The sequence below is a fragment of the Bombina bombina genome, chromosome 3 (genome assembly GCF_027579735.1).
Source record: "Bombina bombina isolate aBomBom1 chromosome 3, aBomBom1.pri, whole genome shotgun sequence".
NCBI lineage: Eukaryota > Metazoa > Chordata > Amphibia > Anura > Bombinatoridae > Bombina > Bombina bombina.
The window spans coordinates 566,740,968-566,767,512 of NC_069501.1; the positions used below are offsets into that span (position 1 = coordinate 566,740,968).

The 26,545-nt window shown below is 36.5% G+C and overlaps 1 protein-coding gene across 1 annotated transcript in view; it reads right to left on the bottom strand.

Annotated features, from left to right (window-relative positions):
* The window catches only part of LOC128652433 (acid sphingomyelinase-like phosphodiesterase 3b), a 150,252-nt gene that overhangs the window by 106,706 nt on the left and 17,001 nt on the right, over positions 1–26,545 (bottom strand). Inside the window, exons 6-7 of the mRNA XM_053705372.1 lie at positions 25,455–25,488; positions 24,962–25,175 (exon numbers count right to left, since the gene is read on the bottom strand). Of these exons, the coding sequence (XP_053561347.1) occupies positions 24,962–25,175; positions 25,455–25,488 (248 nt within the window). The remainder of the gene's footprint in view (positions 1–24,961; positions 25,176–25,454; positions 25,489–26,545) is intronic.

The window sequence follows — 26,545 nt, forward strand, 5'->3', positions numbered from 1 at the left end:
TTAAAAGGACATGAAACCCAATTTTTTTTCTTTCAGGATTTAGAAAGAGCATGGAATTTTAAACAACTTTCCAATTTACTTCTATTATCTAATTTGCCTCATTCTCTTGCTAGCTGTTGTTGAAAAGCATATCTAAATAGGCTCAGTAGCTTCTGATTGATGGCTGCACATAGATGCCTTGTGTGATTGGCTCACCCATGTGCATTGCTATCTCTTTAACAAAGGATATCTAAAGAATGAAGCAAATTAGATAATGGAAATAAACTGGAATATTAATTAAAATTGTATTCTCTATCTGAAGCATATAGGAAAATTGTTGGGTTTCTTGTCCCTTTAACCTTAAAACTGGTGCACAGGCACATCTTTCACAAAATGCATTAGTCTTTGATTATGAGGACATCTTGTGGTCCTTTTAAGTATTGCTTCTCTATCAGCAAAACATTGGTTACATTTTTAGGCTTAGTGATACTAATTAATACTCTCCCTCCCTCCCATGTAGTAATCTGTTTATTTTGTTTTTCTGCCTTGGAGACTGAAGAAAAAAGGAAAGAAAAAACAAATCCTAACAATGCAGATTCAAAACTTGTAGACAAAGAACTAGTTATAGGCTGAGAGTTTTAATAAGATCTGAAACCCCAAATTTGTATTTCATGATTTAGATAGAGCACTGGTTTCCAACCTGTCCTCAGGCCTCCCAAACAGGTCAGGTTTTCAGGATTACCTTGGATGAGAGCAGGCAAAATAACCATGTTTACTAATCAGCTGATTATTTCACCTGTGCTTTAGTTTAGATATCCTCAAAATGTGACCCATTAGGGAGACCTGAGGACAGGTTTGAAAATCAGTGAGATAGAACATGTGATTTTAAACAACTTTCTAATTTACTTCTATTATCATTTTTTTGTTCTCTTGGAATCTTTTGTTGGAAAGAAGGGATGTATGCAAAGGAGCCAGTGTTCTATCAAAAAAGCTACCCGTTGAAAAAAACGACTCGTTAGTGGCCACATGCGCACTGAAGGGGGTAGCTTTTTTTTGGATGGGGAGTAGCAAAAGCTACTCGTTGAAAGAAACCTACCCCCTTCAGTGTGCATGTGGCCACTAACGTCACCATATTGCAATTCACTGAGAAAACTATCCTCCCCATCAAAAAAGCTACCCCCATCAATGTGCATGCGTCCACTATTATCACAGAATTCCAAACATGTTTTTGAACATGTGTGGAATGAGGTGACATCACTGTGCACATGCACACTGATGGGGGTAGCTTTTTTCTATGCATAGCTTTTTTTGATAGAACTCCAGCCCATTTCTAGAGCATTATACTGGAGCAGTTTTGCAAGAATTTTATTCATATGCAAAATCACTATGTGGCAGCACTATTGCCTGCTTTATAGTGCTCCAGACACCTAGCAAAGTATCTCTTCAACAAAGAATAACATGGGAACGGAGCAAATTTCATAACATAAGTAAAATTCAAACTTTTTTTAAATGATATGCTCTGTCTAAATCACAATAGAATATCCCTTTACAGACAATGTTATTTCTTCATGTGATGCTTTGTTTAATGGTCGTGTTATTTCTTCCCACCCCGCATGATGATATTATTTGCATCAAATGTGTAACTATATTTTCGGGCTGTGTGATTATATAGTCTTGACATAGGTGAATCTAATTACCCCGCCCTCATAATTACCATTTATAAAAGGTTCATTTGTTTAATTTGTTATATTGTTTATTTACTGTTTTGTTTTTTGCTTTCTGTTCTTTTCATTTTGAAAAAATAAGTGCGTCTAGTTTCTTAAAGGGGCAGTCTAGTCCAAATTAAACTTTCATGATTCAGATAGGGCATGTCATTTTAAACAACTTTGCATATTACTTTGATCATCAAATTTGTTTTGGTCTTTTGTTATTCTTAGTTGAAAGCTATACCTAGGTAGGCTCATACGCTAATTTCTAAGCCCTTGAAGGCTGCCTCATGTGTGCCATATAGAAAACATTATGCGCAAGCCTGTGGAGTTACTTATGAGACGGCACTGATTGGCTAAAATGCAAGTTTGTCAAAAGACCTGAAATTAGGGGGAAGTCTGCAAAGGCTTAGATACAAAGATAAAAAGTGTATTAATATAACTGTGTTGGTTATGCAAAACTGGGGAATGGGTAATAAAGGGATTATCTTTTTAAATAATACAAATTCTGGAGTAGACTGTCCCTTTAACATCATTACATGGTATGCTAAGAATATGATGTCCGCACTTAAGCCACCTCAGTAAGCTGACTTGTCCTCCCCTCTCTTTAATTTAAAATGAGAGTTAAAAGTAATACATATGTACTGTACCTGGTTCAGATGTGCTAAAAGTACAATGGGTATTGTCAATGTTTTCTCATAGTTTATTGACAACTATTTAATCACAAAATGCCATGTTAGGATGTCTGATTTGTAACTTTTGTCATGTACAGTATAATTGCATTCTATTGTTGTGTATTTGCTCTCATATTATATTTGTATGATTCCTTATATATTGCTTCAGTCATATGCATGCACCTACGTCTTCCTATCTGTCTGTCAACAAAGAATACCAAGAGAAAAAAGTAAATTTCATAATAGTAGAAGTAAATTGGAAAGTTTTTTTTTTAAATTGTACAGTCTAACTGAATCATGAAATAATGTTTGCTGGGGAGGGGGGTTCCCTTTAACCAACAACACCAGCTAAAAAGGAGGTATAGAGGTGTGTTATATATAGTTGGTTATTAGCCTCCTTTTGCTATTTTGTTCTATTGTTCTATAAGGCTCCATTCCTAAATTACTTCCTGTCACATACTCTTCTCTACTCTTGCTAGGTGTGACATGAATCATAGCTGTAACAGCCTGTGCACAATTATTATACATACTACAATGTATAAATATGACAGAAAGAAAAGTGGTAGATCAGAAAGGCGCACTCAGCTACTGATAGAAATACCACAGTGAATTCGAATCTAAAACCTCTATTGGGCACACAGATAATACAAATATAAAATGATTTAAAAATCCATACATAAATAAAAACAATTATAAAAATACAGTACAATCATAAAGTTTCAGTACATTATATATTTTTATATTTGTATTATCTGTGTGCCCAATAGATTCTAATTCACTGTGGTATTTCTATCAGTAGCTGAGTGCACCTCTCTGATCTACCACTTTTCTTTCTTTTACATTGTTCCTTGCTGGGACATGAGTTTATAGGGAACTCATTGTTCTGGTAGGTAGACTTAGGCAGCACTCGGCAAGTTAGGTTTCTGGGTGCATTTCAGCGCCAACTCTCACAATCCTTTCTATCGATCTATCTATCTATCTCTATCTCTCTCTCTCTCTCTCTCTCTCTCTCTATATATATATATAGATAGATATAGATATATACAATATGGGTTATTTTATTTTTTTGTACAGTATGTATAATAAATGAATAATTATTACTATTTTTATTATTTTATATTTGATATTTCAAGAACGCACTTTAAGATTAATAATTATTCATGTGCGCTAACCTGACACTGCGTTAGACCTAAAGCACAAAACACGAAGTGCGTTACGCATATTTTACATTCCTATGTTCTTCACATAGAAAAAAAAGTTATTTTTGTTATTAAAAAAATATATATAATAATGTTAATGTAAAATAGATATCTATAACTATATATCTATAGGAATAGATATAGGTATATACAGATATAATTAGGAATATATGTTTACTTTTTTTGTATTTGAAGAACATTGGAATGTGAAATGTTAATAACTCCTGTCGGGTTAGCGCATGTGTGATTCTTTTTTGTGTTCTCCATTGAAGTCTATGGGGGAGAATAAGTTAACACGGTCGCAATATTCTAAGTTCTTTGGTTAGTGTGCGCATACTATTTACTTTCAACTTGTACCCGATGTGTGCAAAAATGCTTACTTCTAGCAAAGTTTACACTCGAGCGAACAAGTTAAATAGCGCGCCATTTGTAATCTGACACTCAATGATCACACTTTCAATGGGGTTTTCTTAAAGGGACACTGAACCCAAATTTTTTCTTTCATGATTCAGCAAGAGAATGCAATTTTAATCAACTTTCTAATTTACTCCTATTATCATTTTTTCTTCGTTCTCTTGCTATCTTGAAAATCATGAATGTAAATCTTAGCAGCCAGCCCATTTTAGGTTCAGCACCATGGATAGCACTTGCTTTTTGGAGGTTGACATGTACCCACCAATAAGCAAGCATAACCCAAGTTCTCAACCAAAAATGGACCAGCTCCTATCCATCACATTCCTGCTTTTTAAATAAAGATAGCAATAGAACGAAGAAAATTTGATAATAGGAGTAATTTAGAAAGTTGATTAAAATTGCATGCTCTATCTGAATCATTAAAAAAAATTGTGTTTAGTGTCCCTTTAAGCAGCTATTTTACTATGAACATATGTTTGTGTGTGTGTTTATGTATGTGTGTATATGTATGTGTTTGTGCATGCTTCTGTTTGTGTGTGGATGTGTATATATATTTGCATGTGTTTGTGTGTGTATATGTGTGTGTATCTATATGTGTTTGAGTGTCTGTGTGTATAATTTTAGATTATATATATATATATATATATATATATATATATATATATATATATATATATAAATAAACACATAGAAACACATAGAAACACCCAGCACTCACCAGCTAGCTCACAGCTAAGATAACATCACAACTGGAAAGGTTAGTCACCGCATCTGGCCAAATGGGAAAGCTCAGGCACGACGTCAAGGTCCTTTCCATTGCCTGAGTCCCTAACACAGCCACACTATCATGCGAGCTCACAAAGCCAAACAGACTGAGAACAAAGAAGGGGTGCACAGGTGGCTGTAATCACCCATAGAAAATACAAAACATGGAAGGGAACTGCACTCCAAGACTGGATCAGGTACACATCCTGTAACTCAGCAACATCCAGCCCTGGGTGCTAAATAGCACTCCAAAAAAGCTGTGATGTCACCAGAGCCACAGGCAGTTAACCCCAGTCCGGAATGGGTGCAAGAAACAAGGGGGATTACAAATAAAAAGTAATACAACACATAGAAACACCCAGCACTCACCAGCTAGCTCACAGCTAAGATAAAATCACAACTGGAAAGGTTAGTTACCGCATCTGGCCAAATGGGAAAGCTCAGGCACCACGTCAAGGTCCTTTCCATTGCCTGAGTCCCTAACACAGCCACACTATCATGCAAGCTCACAAAGCCAAACAGACTGAGAACAAAGAAGGGGTGCACAGGTGGCATGTTTTGTATTTTCTATGGGTGATTACAGCCACCTGTGCAGGATGTGTACCTGATCCGGTCTTGGAGTGCAGTTACAGGATGTGTACCTGATCCGGTCTTGGAGTGCAGTTCCCTTCCATGTTTTATATATATATATATATATATATATATATATACTGTATATATATATATATATCAAATGAAGGGGGCTGCCACAGAGTTTGCCCTGGGGCCCAGTAAATTCTATTTACGCCTATGCGTGGTGAAACATCTAAGTGTATTTTAATCTAACTATAAACAAAATGCTCATTAGAAATCAGACCTAGCAGCTTTAGTTCCTGAGTTATGCTGTATAACTATTTATGCAAATGTTTGCTATATTTTTCCATAAAAGGTGGCAACCCTATAAAGAAGTGACGCTATGCGCCTGTAATATAATGTTGATTATGCTCCTAGGCGACTTTCCAGTATTCATACATTAAAAAAATGTTTATAATTTGTTTCTAATTTTTAGAATGACACAATTTAAACACTACCATTTACTTGAGGATTAACAGCTGCTGATAGATGCATATGCAAGCAAGTGCTTGTTGTGTATGCAATAATCAGTGACTCACTATGCATGGCACCAGGTGCCCTTTTTGGAGTTAAAAAAGTAAGAAAACACTGTGTATGTATATTGCAAAGTTACTTAAAGGGATAGTTAACCCCTTGTAATTGTAAGCCTTCTATTTTCTTGCTATAGAATAACACAGTTGCAATCAAAATTATTCAACCCCATTGCAAAACAAGTTTATTGTCAAAATTTACAGACTTTCAGCTGTTTGCAATGAAGAAATCAAACAAAAGCAATTGAAATAACTGTAGGCAGAGTTTTCTTGTCAGTGTATGCTTTATTCTTCTTCCTCATAAATACCGCTGATCCATCGAGCCAAAAAGTTCCAGTTTTGTTTCATCACTTCACAGAACGGAATCCCCAAACGTCTGTGGCTTATTTATACGATTTGAGCATTTTGGAGCCGACTTTTCTTGTGCTTTTGGGTCAGTAGTGGTGTATGTCTTAGAGTCCTGGCATGGAAACCTTCTGCGTTTAGTAGGGGCCTTACTGTGCAAACTGAAACCTCAGTGCCTGTTGCCACCAAGTATTACTGCAGGTCTTTAGCAGTCACTCTAGGTTTTTTCACAACCTGCCTTCTCAGAAATCTGGTTGCAGCCGTTGAAAGCTTCCTTTTCTGCCCCATCCAGCTAGTGTAACCACTGTTCCTTTAACTTTTGAATTTGTGAACTATGCTTCCAATGGTGTCTCTGGGAACATTCAGTACCTTCGCTATCTTTTTGTATCCTGTTCCTTGTTTGTGAAGGGCGATGATCTCTTCTCTTAACTTTTAGGGACATTCTTTTTACTTAGCCATATTTCTAACATGCAGTCAAACGTGACACTCAACAAACCCCTAGCCAGTTCAGGTATTTAATGTGCTCAAGCACACCTGGTACAACAAATGAAGCCCTTGATTAGTTGCATCAGGTCTGCTTGAGACAACACCTGTTTTGCATATTTGTGCTGTTGTGAGGTATTCTATTCAGGGGTTGAAATAGTTTTCAGAATTCATTAAAAGTTGCATTTTCAGTAGAATTTGGGAAACCACTTAAAGCATTTGTTGTGTTGAGATATTTCAATGGCTTTTGTTAGATTTGTTCATTGCACACAGCTGAAAGTCCGTACATTTTGACAATAGACCTGATTTGCAATGGGGGTTGAATAATTTTGATTACAACTGTATATGTAACATGACAGGGGGCAAAATAAATAAAGTATATTGCAAAGTTGCTTTACTATGCATAACTACAAACTTTTTATATTAAAATCTCATGGTGTTTACTCTTCCTTTAAAGCTCTATGTTAGGCAATGGTTGTTCTAGAGGAGGGCATGGAGGTGCCACAACTCTTTACTCTTTCATTATCAAACCCAAATAATTTTTAAGGCAGTGCATTTTATTTGCATATTCTTTTTTCTTGGCGCAGTGCAATCAAATAAGTAAAGGATAGAGACTGGAGTTTATACACACATAAAGGATGGAACAGGTAAAAGAAAACAAAATATATACTTACATGATAAATTAATTTCTTTCAGTCCATGATCCATTACTCTTGGGATTCAACTCCTGGCCACTAGAAGGAGGCAAATATTCCCAAAACTCTAAGAGCACTTAATCCCTCCCAGCTCTTTGGTATGTCAGTCTGACGTAGCGCCAAGCAAGGAGGAGTAGAAAGGTAGGAAAGGACAAAGCAAGGAAAACGAGGAGCAAACTAGAACTGCTATGAACAAAAAATTAATTTAATAAAATTGAGCAGGGGTCGTGGACTCTCACCACCATGAAAGAAATTAATTTATTAGGTAAGCATATTTTTTTTCCATAAGGTGGTGAGAGTCCACAATCCATTACACCTTGGAACTAATACCCAAGCTGTGGAGTCCACAAGTAATTTGGGGCAGGATGAAAACATTTTGAAAAGGCAGGCACCTATTTGCAAGACACTGCTGCCTGGAGGACTTTCCTAACAGAAGTTGATTCAGAAGAAGCAAAAACATCACAGTGGTAGAATTTTGTAAAAGTATTGCTACCTTTCAAATTTGTTCAACAAAAGCCTAATTTTTGAAAGCCCAGGAAGTGGAAATCTAGTGGGCTGTGATGCATTTTGGAGGAGACTTATCTGCCTCTAAGAAAGCCTTGTGATGTGAAACAAGAGTTTTAGCCAAGAAGCTAAGGTAACAGCTGTGGCTTATGCGTAGACTAGAAAAATAAATAAACAGATTAGCTTGCAACAGTTATCACAAGATCTAAATGATGTAGGAGCCTTTCTTTTGAATTGTGAGGATTTGGACAAAAGAGAAGGAAAAACAATTTCCAATTGATGTAATCAAATTTTGTCCTTAAAACTGTCTTATCCTGGTGAAAAAAAACAAAGAAGGAGGCTTGCAAGAAAGAGCAGACATATCAGTGTATCTAAAACACAAAGGAAATAAGGACGCCCTTGTTTCCTTTGTGGTTTAGATTTCTTCACCTTCAAGGTTCACCAAGACTCTGAACAAGGAGCAGCCTGGGCCTAGGAGGATCAAAAGTTATAGAATTTTTTGGACTTGTGCACTGTTTATCCATATCACTTTTTATTGATTATTCACATTCATAACTTTTTTTTCCCCCTTATTGGGTGCACCCTTTATTATTCTTTGATATTTGGAGTATATCAGAAACTCTCCTGGAAGAAGAGATTGCTAAAAGAATCAATACCTTTCAAGACAGAAACTGAATGTCCAAACTATGTATAGGTTCTAAAGGACAGACCCGCAAAACTCTTAGAAACAAATTAGTCCCAAGTAGAAGAAATGTATTTAAACAGTAGTCTTATTCTGAATAAAGCTTGAACAAAGCTCTGAATGTCAGGACTTTTAGCAACTTTATTGTGGAATAACACCTAAAGTGCTGACATCTGACCTTTTAAAGAGCTAGCAGATAAACCCTTAACTAAGCCCTCTTAGAATTGTAGGAATTCTAAATGAATGCCAGTGAAAACCTTTTACACACTAGGAAAGAAACATTTTCCAAATCTTGTGATCAATTTCATAACTGAATTAAGGTTTCAACTCTCCTGGACTCCCATAGTGCACACCAACCCCAGAGACTTGCATCATTGTCCAAGTTGGCAAGATAAAAAATGCAACTAGAGAAATGGACTGGTTCTCTATCCACAAGGATCGAGATTGCCTTGTCGTGATTATTGTCCAAGTTGGCCAGATAAAAAAATGCACCTAGAGAAATGGACTGGTTCTCTATCCACAAGGATCGAGATTGCCTTGTTGTGGAATCCAAAAGGATCTTTGGAGAAACTCGAGTGTAATCCTTGCATCACTGACATAGCATGCAGAGTTTAACAGTCCTTATGTAAAACCAAGCAAATGGAATGGCATCTGATGCTGTAATTATCTAACACTTCCATGCATAAGGCTACTGTGGGATTAAAGGTTCACTGAAGTCTCACACATGTTGTCTGTTGCTTTGATCTGTTAAAGAAAGTCTCATTATTATCAAGTCTATAATGACAACTAGAAAAAAAAGACCCTAGTTCGGATAGAAATAGAACTCTTTGGAGAATTTTGATTGTGAAGAAACATCAAAAGACTGCTTAGGGTAAAGATGGAGCCTATACTAAGATTCAGGAAAGAAGCCACCAAACGACCCTGAGCTTTTTGTAAATATTCTGGGAGCAGTAGCAAGACCAAATGGTAGAGCAACAAACTAAAATGTTTGTCCTGGAATGCAAATCTTCGGAACTGGTGGATAGGAAAAAGGTAAGCATCATTCAAGTCTATTGCCCCTGCTGAATAAGGGATAGAATAGTCCAAACTGTTTCTATTTTGAAAGTAGAAACCCTGAGAAACTTGCTTTGTTTTCAAATCCAGAATAGGAATGGAAGTTCCCTCTTTTTTGGGAACAATACAAGGTTGAAACTAAAGGGACAGTCTACAATAGAATTTATGTTGTTTTAAAAGATAGATAATCCCTTTATTACCCATTCCCCAGTTTTGCACAAACAACACAGTTATATTAATATACCTTTCACCTCTGTGATTACCTTGTATAGAAGCATCTTCTGACAGACCCCTGATCACATGGCTTTGTATTTATTATCTATTAACTTGCATTTAGTATTGTGTTGAGGGACACTCAATCAAAATTAAACTTTCATTATTCAGATAGAGCATGCTATTTTAAACAATGTTCCAATTTACTTCAATTAACAAAATGTGCACATTCTTTTTATATTTAAATTTTTTGAGTCACCAGCTACTACTGAGCATGTGCAAGAATAAGTGTGTATGCATTTGTGAATGGCTGATGGCTGTCACATGGTACGTGTATGCATTTGTGACTGGCTGATGGCTGTCACATGGTACAGGGGGAGTGGAAAAAACCATCACTTTTAAAATTGTCAGAAAAAAAATCTACTACTCATTTGAAGTTCAGACTAAGTGCTATTGCATTGTCTTATTATATTGCATTTGTTGATTATGCAAATCTACTGTGTTGACTGGTCCTTTAAATAACTCCCCGGGCGTGAACGCATTGTTATCTATATGTACCACATGAACTAGCAGTCTCCTGCTGTGAAAAGCAAATACAAAGGCATGTGATTAAGAGGCTGTCAATAGAGCCTTTGAGAAAAGCAGAAATGTAGAGGTTTACATGCTATAAAGTATATTAATCTAACAATGTTGGTTGTGCAAAGCTGGGGAATGGTTAGTTAAAGCATTATCTATCTTTTTAAATAATAACATTTTTTGTGTATACTGTCCCTTTAAAGCTCTGACCTTTTTCTGACATAGGAACTGGAACTATCACTCTCATGAGTTCTAGATCCTGAACACATAGAAAACAAAGTTTGTGCCTTTACAGGATCCTTTGGGACACGAGAAAGAAGAAGCTATTCTATGGGAGGTCTTGATTTGAAGCCTGTTCAGTATCCCTGAGAAATTATGTTTAGAACCCAAGGATCTTGAACAGACTGAGACCAGGCATAATCTGCTCCCTACCAGAATAATATTTGGAATGGGTTTGCACCTTCATGTGGACTTGATAGAGGAAGAATGCTTTTTTGATTGTTTGGCCTTGTCAGAAATAGGATTGGACTTCCAGGGTGATCTTGAAGATTCCTGCTTAGGTGAAGAGGGAGAAGACTTTTGGTTCCTAGATCAATGAAAGGAACAAACACGACTAAATGTTCTGCTTTTTCCCTTTGACTCCTTGTCCTGCGGGAGAATAGCTCCTTTCATTCCTGTCACAGTAAAAATGATGGCATCTAGACCAGACACAAACAAAATCTTCTCTTGAAATTGATTAGATGAAAGGCTGTATTTTTAAACCATGTCACCTGACCATGATTTTATCACAGGGCCTATCTGGTCAATACTGCCAATACCATATTTTTTACATTAATCTTTTTTTTTTTTTTTTAAATTCTTTATTAAAACAATATTGAGTACAATTCGACAGAAACAAAGAATTATATTGACTTTATACAATAGTAACTGTGATTACAGATCCATCTAGTCCTATCGGCAAAAGTCAAAAACAACAAATAATAATACCCTTATTGAATTTTCCAGATTCTTTTTCCCTATCCCTTTCCCTCTACCATGAGGCAGAAGGCACACTCCATTCATACAAAAAAAAAAAAAGGACAAATTAAATATATCAGGGCAAGACAAAACAAAAACAACAATCACGGCAAAAAAAAAAAAAAAGGGGGATACCTTTCCCCCTTCTCCTCTCTCCCCTCTCCCAACCCCCCCCCTCAGATATTGTATATATTTACAACTGGTTATGGTTGATACATGAATACTGTTGTTTGTAATTTGCATTGCATAGCCAATTACATTGATAGGGAGTGTACTACAGTTCAACAGTTTATCTGTTTTTTTACTTTAAACAACTTGTGAATCTATAGTTGATGCCTTATTATTAAACAGTTTGTAATTTGTATTGCATAGCCAATTGCATTGCCCAATAATGAGTCAGAATAAGAAAAACTGAGGTTTTATTTTATAATTGCCATTTGTCACACTTATTTGGTTTAAAATATTCTCATTCTACAATCTAAATGTTCATTGCAGCAGACAGACATTTTCCAGTTGTTATTGTATGAATGGATATTGTGCAGACAATCATTTATATTGCTGTTAGCTTATGCTCTGTATTGTCTGTACCTTCTTAGTAAAACCTAAATAAAAATAATTATAAAAAAGTATACAGAATGTCATTTTTTGTTTTCATTGAATATTGATATTCTATAATATTTATTTTTAAGTGCATCCCAGTTGTCAGGTTGTGTAAATATTTTTTGCTTAGAGCAGTAGCAGGTCCACACAGCTGTAAAAAATAAGCCATAGATCCACAGATAGATCCCGGCATTGCTACTCCTGAGCCTACCTAAGTATGCTTTTCAAGAAAAGATACAAAGAGAACAAAGTCAATTTGATAATAGAAGTAAGTTCAAACATTTATTAAAATTTCAAGCTCTGTCTGAATCATGAAAGTTCAATTTTAACGGTCCTGGCTAATTTGAAGTGGTTTATTGTAATTGCTGCTTATGACAAGCAAAATGAATTTAGCCAGAAATCGGCAATATGTCTTCCTCGTTAACTTACAGGTAGAAGGCTGCCTATGGGCAGTGAACCTATAAGAATAGGTACATGCCATACAAAGAAAAGCATTTGAATATGTTTAAATATATTTTGTTTTATTTTTTTTTGTTTTAGTTTTAAAAAAATTCATGTAAATTATTAATTAAACCACTTAAAGGGAAGACAAAACATATTTTCTTTCTTCTATTCCCATGTGTATAGAACAATGCCCATTAAAGGCTAGATTACAAGTGGGGCAATATTTATCGTTCCATGCTTGCAAAATGCGTCTTGCGCTTCTTGGGATCCGCTCGTATTACAAGTTGAAAAAAATCATTATTTTGCCTGAGAAGCGCAAAAATCGCTAGCTGAGTTTTTGCGTGCGTATGCATGTGTTCCCCCATAGAAATCAATGGAGAGAAAAAAGTGGAAGAAACACCCTACTCGCAAAAATGACAAAAAAATAAAAAAAAAGCCCCTAGCCTAATAACCCCTAATCCCCCCACATCGCCAACCCTAAATAAACTATTAACCCCTAAAACGCCATACCACAACACAAACTAACGACTAGATTACGTGTTTTGCGGTAAGATGAAAAAGCAGCGTTAACAGGTCCTAATGCTGCTTTTTCACTACCGCTGCTATTATGAGTCTTGCAGGTTTAGGGGCCCCGCACAATTTTTTGGCCTTACTGCAAACCGACTTACGTAAAGTTCATAAAGTCTTTTTTCTATGGGACTTCCATAGCGCCGGTATTACGAGTCTGTCTTGGGAGGCCAAAAAGTGAGCGGTACAGCCTCTACCTCCAAGATTCCGAACGCATTCTAAAGTCAGTAGTTATGAGTTTTACACTATAACGCTGTAGCATAAAACTGATAACTAAAGTGCTAAAAAGTACACTAACACCCATAAATTACCTATTAACCCCTAAACCGAGGCTCTCCCGCATCACAAACACTATAATAACATTTTTATCCCCTAATCTGCCGCAACAGACATTGCCCCACTATAATAAACATATTAACCCCTAAACCGCTGCACTCCTGCCTCGCAATCACTAGTTAAATAATATTAACCCCTAATCTGCTGCCCCTAACATCGCCAACACTTACATTATATTTATTAACCCCTAATCTGCTGCTCCGGACATCGCCGCCACCTACATTATATTTATTAACCCATAATCTGCTGCCCCCAGCATCGCCAACACCTACATTATATTTATTAACCCCTAATCTGCCGCCCCCAATGTCGCCGCAACCTACATACACTTATTAACCCCCAATCTGCTGCCCCCAATGTCGCAGCCACTATTCTAAATTTATTAACCCCTAAACCTAAGTCTAACCCTTACCCTAACACCCCCTAACTTAAATATAATTTAAATAAATCTAAATAAAATTACTATCATTAACTAAATTATTCCTATTTAAAACTAAATACTTACCTATAAAATAAACCCTAAGCCAACTACAATATAACTAATAGTTACATTGTAGCTATCTTAGGGTTTATTTTTATTTTACAGGCAACTTTGTATTTATTTTAACTAGGTAGAATAGTTATTAAATAGTTATTAACTATTTACTAACTACCTAGTTAAAATAAATACATATTTACCTGTAAAATAAAACCTAACCTAAGTTACAATAACACCTAACACTACAATTAAACCAATTCCCTAAATTAAATACAATTAAATAAATAAAATTAGCTAAATCACAAAAAACAAACAAACACTAAATTACAGAAAATAAAAAACAAATCACAAGATATTTAAACTAATTACACCTAATCTAATTGCCCTATCAAAATAAAAAAAGCCCCCCCAAAATAAACCCCCCCAGCCTAAACTAAACTATCACTAGCCCTTAAAATGGCCTTTTGCAGGGCATTTCCCCAAAGAAATCAGCTCTTTTACCTTTAAAAATAAATACAAACAACCCCCCCGACAGTAAAACCCACCACCCACACAACCAACCCCCCAAATAAAAGCCTAACTAAAAAAACCTAAGCTCCCCATTGCCCTGAAAAGGGCATTTGTATGGGCATCGCCCCCTTAAAAGGGCATTTAGCTCTATTGCAGGCCCAAAGCCCTAACCTAAAAAAATAAACCCACCCAATACACCCTTACAAAAATCCTAACACTAACCCCCGAAGATTTACTTACCGGGAGAAGTCTTTATCCAACCGGCAAGATGTCCTCAAGGAAGCCGGCAGAAGTGGTCCTCCAGACGGGCAGAAGTGGTCCACCAGACGGGCAGAAGTCTTCATCCAGACGGCATCTTCTATCTTCATCCTTCCGGCGTGGAGCGGGTCTATCTTCAAGACATCTGATGCGGAGCATCCTCTTCTTCAGATGCACTAACGACGAATGAAGATACCTTTAAATAATGTCATCCAAGATGGCGTCCCTTAGATTCCGATTGGCTGATAGTATTCTATCAGCCAATCGGAATTAAAGGGACAGTATACTGTAAAATAGTTTTTCCCTTAATGTGTTTACAATTGCTTTTTATACCAACTGCAGAGTAAAAAATGTATGAAAATTAGCTTTTTAAGGCTTATTTGTGTATATTAAAGCTCTGATTTTGTGTTTTGAAGCCACAGCCTAATAAAATAGGTTGAGCTTGTAGATATAATCAGATCTCATTACTGTATCACATTGTGCACATATACCTGCTTCTTTATCTTATATCTGTCCTTAAAACAATCACCAATACTTTGAGAGAACAATGGAAAATCAACATTTTATTACCTTATCTCTGCTTTATCACACTGGGAGTGTAATTTCTTCTGCTGGCTGTGTTTACAAAGCTTATCTATAGCTGGTACGCGCGGCCACAAACTTTCAGAATAGGTGGGGATACCACATGCTAAATTAACAATTTCAAATGCCAATATAAGGGTAAAGGAGCTTCTTGTAAACAATTTAATACACTCCAGCAGGTAAAGTGGATCATTGGGAACAAATTAAAGGGGAGAAAATTTTTGAGTAAACTGTCCCTTTAAGGTAAAAAAAATTCTATTGGCTGATTGGATGAGCCAATAGGATTGAGCTTGCATACCATTGGCTGATTGGAACAGCTAATAGAATGGCCAATCGGAATCTAAGGGACGCCATCTTGGATGATGTCATTTTAAGGTACCTTCATTTGTCGTAGTCCGTCGGAAGAAGAGGATGCTCCACGTCGGAAGGATGAAGATAGAAGATGCCGTCTGGATGAAGACTTCTGCCCGTCTGGAGGACCACTTCTACCCATCTGGAGGACCACTTCTGCTGGCTTCCTTGAGGACATCTTGCCGCTTGGATAAAGACTTCTCCCGGTAAGTGAATCTTCAGGGGGTTAGTGTTTTTCATTTTTTTTTTGTGATTTTTTTAATGTTGTATTGGGTGGGTTTATTTTTTAGGTTAGGGCTTTGGGCCTGCAATAGAGCTAAATGCCCTTTAAAGGGCAATGCCCATACAAATGCCCTTTTCAGGGCAATGGGGAGCTTAGATTTTTTTAGTTAGGCTTTTATTTGGGGGGTTGGTTGTGTGGGTGGTGGGTTTTACTGTTGGGGGGGTTGTTTGTTTTTATTTTTAAAGGTAAAAGAGCTGATTTCTTTGGGGCAATGTCGGTGGTTTGCAGCGTCTAACAGCGGATCCTTTGCCTGAATCTATCTACCCCAGAAGACGACACGTTATGGGAGCAAGTTTCAAGGGAGGAGCGGCTGCATGAAAAAAGACAGGTACCTATGTGAACTTTAACCCATTATCAACTCGGCTTGGTAACACGGTAATACGGTATACCTGTGAAAAAGACGCGGAGAGGTACAGCTCCCCCTTTAAATAAGCTCTAACGTATTTCATTGGTGTAAGGAACAGGGGTATAGATTTAATTCGCCTGGTTTTGAGAAAAATTTGGGAACGATCTCCCTTCCTTTGGATTACAAATAATATGCATTTATCTTGAATGACATTTAATCCTAATGATTTCTGGTGCACCAGACTAACTCTCGGCCAGTGTGTCTTTACATGCGCTATTATGGGATCCCTTGTATGAATGTGATTTGAATGATTGGATGTATGATTATCATTTTTTTTTATTTTTTTTTTTTATTGAGATTACAGAAAGTTACAATAACATATTTTGTCCAATTACAATAACAGATAATGCACTTGTATGTAAAAAACAAACAGTTGGTATGTTACAAGATAATCTATACAACAAGTTTGGGAGCTGAAGAAATATATGTCAGTAATAATTTTGTTGAGGGAAATAGTGAATAACTAGGTAGATAAGCACTTGCTGAAAATCCCTTCATGCATGATGATATATGATCACTTATGAAAATACTCAAAACATAGCTATTGGTCAATAAATGAGAAAGTAAATGGACTATTCTTAATGAAATCTCTTTTTTTTTTTTGGTGGAGTGAAAGTGTAGATTGAAATAGTAAATATAAAGGAAAAATTTGGGGGGGAAATCAGCGGACAAAAGCCGCTCGAAAATTAAGAGGAAGGGGGGGGCATGTCCAAGGGATTTTTAAAAACGTTATGGTAAGTATAATTGGGCCAATTAACAAGTACTGTATATATCTTTAAGGGCCTACATAAAACTAGAGAGGCGTATAAGAAAAAAGGCTAACGCGCATCAGAGGGGTATTCCCAAGCGAATTTACATTGTAGGGGGTGTACAGATCCATATATTATTATCTTTAATATCAGCTATATATCATCTATACGTAACAAGATGAGTCATTGCCTGTAAAATGGTAACATTAAATGATTCAGGAGGATGATTAGCCTTAGCATCCATTAATGTGAAAAAAGTTGGAGCATACACTCCCCAGTCAATAAACTGCCTGAAACCGCTGCAAATACAAAAACAGGGGACTAAGTACAGTTAGTGTCCACTTTTATGTTGGATGTAAGGTATAGTATGATCTGAGGGGTGCCATCAGTAACTAGATGTTTAACTTAGGATAGAAAACTGGCATATAGTAATATTCATATTGTAATGGGACACTTATGCAGTAGCTTGTGGAAACACACATTTCGATCATATCAACTGTTATGTTGGTATTCTCTTCCAAAAGTGTCAGGTACAATGGCAGCGATGAGACTGTGTTCATATCTACTAGTAATATAAATAAACAGAGTGTAATATCAAGCTGATAGACAATTTAGATGGTGAATAGATGTTCTTGAGTATGGTTTTGTATTCATCTAATCATACAATGCAATAAGAACCTCTCTAACTCAAACTGGATAGCATTCGTGGTATACAGTTTTATTGGTATATATAAGGAAGCTGACAGCTCCAGGTTATAGCTACTAGGGGGTGTTATATTGAATGCTTCAATTGGGAGTGAGTGAAGTGTAACATAGTCCCTGATATAGTCAATAAGTAGTTTTCTTATTATCTATTAGGTACCTCTAAAACTACAAATAGAAGCATGAGGTGAGCTAAGAGTGACTTGTTATCTGTTTGCAGGGAGCTCTGTAAATAAATGTATGAACGCCTAAGCAAGTTTGGGTTACTCTGTATGCGCAGACTCCATCAATGAGCCTATAGAGCTGATAGAATGTTAAGCCTGCTGGTATGCCTGCTTAGCCATCTCATCCTACAGTGTAGGTTAGGGTGCATAGTACATTGTATCAATATGTCATAAACTCTGACCCTCAAGAACATAGTCCCTTAAACATCATAGGCATAGATATTCCACTAAACAGTAATATATTTGATCCCAACAAAGTAAATATATAGGAGACCATGGGTATCTAAAAAAAAAAAAAAAAACACACAAGGGGTTAGGGCTATCAAGTTAGATAAGAGATGCATGTATATTCAAAAACATAAACTAATGCTTTGAGAAATAAAACATATGAGAAGCTATAGTTTTGCTATATAATTAGTTATATTATGGACAAACCATATTCTAATTAGAATTATATTATAGAGGTTGTAATTACTCCTATACAGGATGGCGTTTAAAGGAACACCAGACTACACATATCGCTGAAGTCTTCCTCTACCTACATAAGGCTGCACATTGTACCTAGAGAGGAGTCTCAAACCAAGTAAATTGTCACTCTCAGACTACTAATGCTATATGTACACTAATATCTAAGGCTAAATAGTAGTGAGAGAGGAGGGGAGGGAGGATAACAACTGATAATGTTAATAATAGAGAAGGTAAACTGGGCTGTAATGTTTATAATATGTTCCTATTATAATTTAAATAATAACAACCTTTTGGGTCTAGGATATATATGGAAAGGAGCTAGCAATTGGTGTTACATAACTGCATTAAGACATATCATGAGTACCAGTAGTAAATATATAAAGCTATACCATTACACACTAAAAAGAAAGAGATTAACGAGGTAAGTGAGAAAACTACTGAACTAAAAGAATATACAACAGACATGAGTCAATAACCATGAGTTGGACACATTCCTCAAGCAGGATAATTTTCATCAGAGTGCCCAATACAATTAGACTCAAAAATTCAGTCTAGGTCACTGTTACCGAGATTAAGTAGTAGAAGCACCTAGATTTGTAAAAAAAAAAAAAAAAAAAAAAGTTATTACCCAATGCCATGTCTTATAATAAACATTGTAGGTTTGTTTCTTGTTGTGTGAACTTGCAATGTTAAAAACCTTCAGTTAGAGGAAGATTGCTGCTTAATGAGCTCTGTAAATAAACTCGGACCTTCCATGTGTCTTTGTTTGCTGAGTAGGCTGTCTGGATCTCTCTTCTCTGGTCTCTTCAGAAGGGTGTTCCATTTGTCCAGTCTGCTTTTGAAAGATGAATCCAAGAGATGATAATAAGATGCCTTTATTTGACAACTGAGGCTGCTCTGTACCATATCAGACAATTCTGGTGTTGATAAATGCTTCTCAAATCTATTACGCCATGTAGGGGTTGCGAATCCCAAATCTTCATTACAGATCGTAACTGCTTCCATTGTTGTCAGATTAGCAGGGGAATCATAACTTGAGAGCATAGGCGGTCGCCATTGATGCGTGGCATCTAATGCTGAAGTTTCATCCAGAATTGTGGTCTCCGTGAGAAGCTCTCTGTCTCCTTTATCGGGATCACGCAGATCTGCTCCGTCGGCACCCAGGCAGCAAACTCGTAGCAGGTAGGTAGCAGGTTCGTCTGATTGGTATTCAGACATCAAGCACTCGAGAACTTGAGTGAGCAGCCTTTTCATGCAGCTAAAATGGTCATCCAGTAGCCCTTGTACACAAGACTCCCATCTGTCTACGATGTTCACAGGTCTCAGGTTATCAGGATCGGAAGATTCGCCCATCTCGAGCATGTTGGGGAAAACAGCCTATAATGGCTTTCAGCCCTCGGATAGGAATTGGTAATAGTTCTATATCTTATAAATAGTAATGGTGGGAAGGAGGGTTGTAGATTTATATCTTATGTGAGCATCTATATGGATCTTGTATCTTTTAAAACTTGCGGTTAGTCACTAAGGCTGAATTAGTCTTGGGCTCTTTACCGTGCTAGAAGATCCGTATGTGAGTTAGATGACAGTCTTACAATTAGTGCTCCGGTTTATATTTAGACCCCATGGGCGGCCACCCTGCCAGTGCGGATCAGCTGTTAAATCTGGAAGCTGGGTCTGTGCCGATATAGGTAAGGAGGTATTATTTGTATATCTTGGGATCTTAAAGGTGGTCTGCACACAAATCAGCAGGTTTTTACAGGTAGCAGCAATTAGGTTTATCAGCGATGTTCTGTGTTCCCCAGAGAAAGTAAGTGCGTCACAGGTGGCCGCACAGCTCAAAGGCCCCACCGTTGGAGTTCAATCTCATCGGAAGAAATTTGTTTATCGGTGCTTCTGACACAAGTCAGAGTAAATACTACAAGATGTGGAATGAGTCTCAGAGGTCTCCACTAATTTGGGTCGGTGATTTTACCCCAATTATGATTATTTTACTGCAGAGCTCCACAAAGATGCGTCTACTCTCCTTCCCAGTTAGCTCCGCCCCCTGATTATCATTTTATTATTAAAAAATCTTCTAATTTTGACTTAAGAATCTCTAGTGTGCTTTTTTATTAGACAGTTGTGCTGATTTTGCCTAGACTTTTAGAAACTCCGTATTGTGGGGTTTCTACTCCCTCTTCTATGTTGTTCTATTGATAGTTTAGTTTAGGCTAGAGGTTTTTTTGTTTTGGGGGGGCTTTTTTTTTATTTTGATAGGGCTATTAGATTAGGTGTAATTAGTTTATATATCTTGTAATTTGTTTTCTGTAATTTAGTGTTTTTTTGTGATTTAGCTAATTTAATTTAATTTATTTAATTCTATTTAATTAATGTAATTTATTTAATTGTAGTGTAGTGTTAGGTGTTAGTGTAGGGTGTTAGGGTTAGGGTTAGACTTAAGTTTAGGGGTTAATAAATTTAGAATAGTTGCGGCGACGTTGGGGACGGCAGATTAGGGGTTAATAAGTGTAGGTAGGTTGCAGCGACATGGGGCGGGAGATTAGGGGTTAATAAGAATAATGTAGGTGTCGGCGATGTTGGGGGCGGCAGATAGGGTGTTAGGTGTAAACATAACTTTAGTTTCCCCATAGGAATCAATGGGGCTGCGTTACTGAGTTTTACGCTGCTTATTGGCAGGTGTTAGACTTTTTCTCAGCCGGCTCTCCCCATTGATGTCTATGGGGAAATCGTGCACGAGCACGTACGACCAGCTCATGGCTGACTTAAGCAGTGCTGGTATTGAAGTGAGGTATGGAGCACAATTTTGCCCTATGCTCACTTCTTGCCTTTTAACGCCGGGTTTGTAAAAACCCGTAATACCAGCGCTGCATGTAAGTGAGCGGTGAGAAAAAACTGCTAGTTAGCACTGCACAGCTCATAAAGCAAAACTCGTAATCTGGCCGTTAGTTTGTTATTTTTTGTAATGGTACGGTTTTTTATTTTTTGTACATTTTAGTTTTTTTTTTAATGTAGGTTATTTTTTTAATGTATTTTTTTAAAGTAATGGTAGTTTTTTAGGGTAAGCTTAGGTTTTAATTTAATTTTACAGGTAAGTTTTTATTTATTTTAAGGTAGTTAGTATTTTTTTTGTTAATTTATGGATATTTTAATTGGGGTAAAGTTAGGGGGTGTTAAGTTAGGAGGTTTAGATGTTAATTACTTTCCATTGTGGGGGGATGCCGGTTTAGGGGTTAATAGTATATTTAGTTAGTTGACATGTGGGGGGAAGGCAGTTTAGGGGTTAATAGTTTATTTAGTTTAGGTTTGCAATGTGGGGGGATGGCGTTTTAAGGGTTAATAATATTATTTAAGGTTTGTGATGTGGAGGGATGGCGGTTTTTGGGGTTAATAGTGTAGTTTATGGGTGTAAGTGTACTTTATAATGTATTTTTGTTTTGTTTTGTGCAACTTTTTATTTTTGAAAGAACAGTTTACCAGGACTCTTAGATCACGGTAAGGATTGAAGCAGAAAAGTCTATTGCGCTAGTGCAATTTCTCCCGACTTGTAATGTCGGCAGGGAAAAATGGATCACGGAATCGTAATTGCGCTAGAGCAAAATCCATTGGGCCTCACTTGTAATCTAGCCCTAAGTGTAGAAATTTATTACAAAGTGCATCCAAGTCTGCACCGGAGGAACTCCGCGAGTATCTGGATGGTTCACAAGGCACATCGTGCGGGGATTAGCAATGCGGCATCTGATAGACTTACCTGTGAAGGACAATATTATCGATTTATATGCTTTTATCTGCTTTTATTTTTGTGAGTAGTATTCTATTATTTTGCACTGCACTTTGTAATAAATTTCTACACTTAGATGTGCTTGCGCTCTAAGGGTTGCAATTGGTTAACAAGGGTCCCTTTCTTCTGACAAAGCAGGTTATTAAAGACAATTAAAAGCATACAAATATCCTCATTTGATAAAACAAAACTGCGTTACACATAACAAAATGCTTTGCAGCTATAACGCTTCTGTCTTATGCAGCTTGCAATTTATATTCAATGTTGCTTTAAGTGATTTCAAATTTGTTAGTGACACCATTCAATAAGGGCCAAGATAATTAAAAAGACATGGAACCAACATTTTTTAATTCACGATTCAGATAGAGCATACAATTTTGTACCACTGTCCAATTTATTTATTTGATCTAATTTGCTTCATTCTCTTAATATCCTTTGTTGTAAACCATACCTAGGTAGGCCCAGGAGCTGAGAGCTAGTTGATTGGTGGATGCACATATATGCCTATTGTCTATTGTGTTCAGCTAGTTACCAGTAGTGGATTGATGCTTCTTCAATAAAGGATGCCAAAAGAATGACGCAAAATTCATAATAGAAGCAAATTGGAAAGTTGTTTGCAAATTTTTGCTCTATCTGAACCTTGAAAAAAAATTTGTTTTGTTTGATGCCCTTTTTAAGTCAACACTCATCTGCACAGGTAGCATATTTGGAACCCACTCAAAGACTTCATTGTTTTCTCTTTTTGTAAACTGAACAAGTTGTGCCAAGGTTCCCCCTTTGTTTCTATTTGTAACACTTCCTGTGTAACAGGGTTTGGAAACTATAACTCAAATACCAACATTCATACTTTAACCACTTAATTACTGGTTTATTTAACCATGATAATAAAAAAAAAAGTGAATTTGTTCTATTTGGCACTGTACTAAACATAACGTTTGTATACTATCTTGTAGAAGAGGTATGCACAATCACACTTCCACTACTTTCTATTTTATGCTTAAAGGGACACTGAACCCAATGTTTTTCTTTTGTGATTCAGATAGAGCATGCAATTTTAAACAACTTTCTAATTTACTCCTATTATCAATTTTTCTTCGTTCTCTTGCTTTCTTTATTTGAAAAAGAAGGCATCTAAGCTATATTTTTTGGTTCAGAACCATGGAAAGCACTTGTTTATTGGTAGGTGCATTTATACACCAATCAGCAAGAATGAGCCGGCATCTAAACTTACATTTTTGCATTTCAAATAAAGATACCAAGAGAATGAAAAGAATTTGATAATAGGAGTAAATTAGAAAGTTGCTTAAAATTGCATGCTCTATCTGAATCACAAAAGAAAACATTTGGGTTCAGTGTCCCTTTAATTTATAGCAAAGCACTCAGTACCTCTGCTCAGGTCTTGCTCTGCTAGAGAGAACTGAGAGCAAATTAATAAAATGCAGAAAGCAAGAGTTGCAAATAACTTGAAACTGAAATATAAAGGTTTGGTTTTCTGCAATGTACAACCCTTGCATCATAAAGGGACATGAAACCCCAAAAAATTATTTAATGATTCAGATAGAGAATGCAATTTTAAACAACTTTCGAATTTAAATGCATACATAAAGAAAAGCGCTCTACCAGGAACGAACACCCACTCAGTTGCTTGCTCTATGGCGAGTTACCACCTATTGTTAGTCAGGTGCAGCCATACCCCGGCCTCTAATCACATTCAGCAAGGAGTCCCCGTCTAGCTTCCTCCATCACCTTATGGAGACCTCCCCAGGGACATAATAAAGAAAGAGAAACGCTCTACCACAAGATGAGTGGTATTTCTGTGCTGGACTGACCCTGTTAGGCAGCCTCAGACTGATATACTTCAGGAAAGCTCTCCTCTGTGAAAAGCACAATTGGGTTAAAAAAAGACTTCTCCTAGGTGATAAATCGCTATAGAACAAGCTACTGAGATGGTGTTCATTCCTGGTAGAGCACTTCTCTTTCTGTATGTAACTTTCTAATTTACTTCTATTATAAAAACGTATTTTCTCTTTGTATCTGTTGCTGAAAACAGTGACATAAGCTCAGGAGTGTGCCTGTTTCTGAACCTGTTTCTGAACTTAAAGTGATGGTAAATTCTAGAGTTTCAAACATGCTAGGATTTATCATCACTAAAAATAAAGGTGACCTTCATTCATCAGTTTAAAAAAAAAAGATTAATTGGTACCTTTATTTTACCGCAGCTTGAGTGCTAACCTAACCACCTCTGGCCGACCACGGCACAGCTCAGTTTTTTTCAATGAGGTGAAGTTTCCACCTCTTACCCAAGAGACGTGCTCGCCCTTCGGCATTATGCTGTAGGCTAGCATGGCTATTTGCTAAGAGGTGCAAATGTCACCTCATTGAAAATACTGAGCTGTGCAGTGGTCGCATTTATTTTTAGTGATGGAAAATCCTAGTGTTTTTGAAACACTAGAATTTACCGTCACTTTAACTAGGTATCTCTTCAACAAAAAATACCATGGGAAATAAGTAAGTTTGATAAACTTTTTTTTAAAATTTGTCTAAATCACAAAATCAATTTTTTGGGGTTTCATATTCCTTTAAGGAAACAAAATTGTGTTATTCAAAATATGTTTGTATAAATACACAATTCAAGTGTTGTATATAATAGTAGCAACCCATTTCAGTCTTTCACATAAAAAAAGATAAAAGGATCATCTCATTAATGCCTTCTCCTTTATCACAATTTTATTCATACTTATTGCATACATCTTTCAAGTTCACACAACCCATCCTTACCCTGTCCACAGTATAAAGTCTGGGTCTGGCAAAATTCTCTTCATAGCATTTATTGATGAGATGATCAGAGTTTGAGGGGCATCACATAGATAGTGCCCGAATTCCCCTGCATCTGTTACTTGCTGGTTTCCTGCTGATGGACATACACCCCCTGGGTCAGAGGTTACTTTGTAGTTAGGGTCCAAGTGCAGGTCTGTGAGATGCCAAAAGTAACCTATAAGAAAAACACATTTATATTAATATACTGTCTTTTTTACCTCCATTCTATTACCATCAAACCTGTCTTCTTTTTCTGTAACACATACCTGTTTCCTTATACTAGTAAACTTGTTTCTCACACATTCCCTCTTTCTCTCTCTCTCTCTCTCTCTCTCTCTCTCTCTCTCTCTCTCTCTCTCTCTCTCTCTCTCTCTCTCTCTCTCTTTCGCTTTCTCTCTCTCTCGCTTTCTCTCTCTCTCTCTCTCTCTCTCTCTCTGTTTTGAATCACAGTTACCTTTCTTTGCAGTGGAAAATCCAATGAGAGCCAGCTGAAATAAGAAAATTATGAACTTCATGATCTGAAGAATGTTTTCCCAATATGTGAATCTTGCTTGTGAGAATGTTCTTATGACAGCTTACTATAGGGTGTGTTGTATATGACACCTGGAAATCCTGACAGTCTTATCACCTCCCTCAACTATATGGGTAGAGATAATCGTTGGTCAAAAAGCACCTCATGTAATAATTTTACATCTTTACAGATAGTTGTAAGCAGAGACTTACCCTATTTATACACAGCTGTACTGCATTACAAGAGTTTTTTAGCCTAAAGAAACACTGGTAGTACTTAGTAGAAACTGTGGTAAGTGTTTTGATGATATAAATTCACTACAAAAACAATTCCCTTAATCTTTTTTTCCTGGCACTGGCACTGCATATTACTTCCTGATTATTGCTTGTTCTGCAACTTTACCTTATTCTTAAGTAAATGTTAATGTTTATTTAACCAGCCATAATTAGTTAGCTGGAGTAAATTCGGATGATGTTAATAGTCAACCTAACTCCTCCTGGGGTAATAAAGAGGAATAAATCATACTCAAACCAAAATAAAAGTAAAATAGTTTAGGGTTTACTAGAATCACAAAAAAAACATTTGTAACTACATCTAAAAATATGCTGTTTCCACTATTGCTATCTGACTTACAATACAAAGGGCATGAGAGTGCATATCAAGAGATTACGCATTATGAGCCTTGGTTATCTATTACACATACATACCTCCTCCTTAATTGTAACACATGAGGCGTAAACTGGTTAAAGGTTAAAATAATTTAAAATTATGCACTATATACTATATATATTATATATACACACAGTGTGTGTATATATATATATATATATATATATATATATATATATGTATATATGTATATATATATATACAGTATATACATCCATAAAGGGTCAGCATACCTTCACAAACTTCTCTGCTGTAATCATTCCAAATATTTATAAGAATCATGAAGACACAGCTCCTTCTTTCTCCAACATTCGTGTGTCCGGTCCACGGCGTCATCCTTACTTGTGGGAATATCTCTTCCCCAA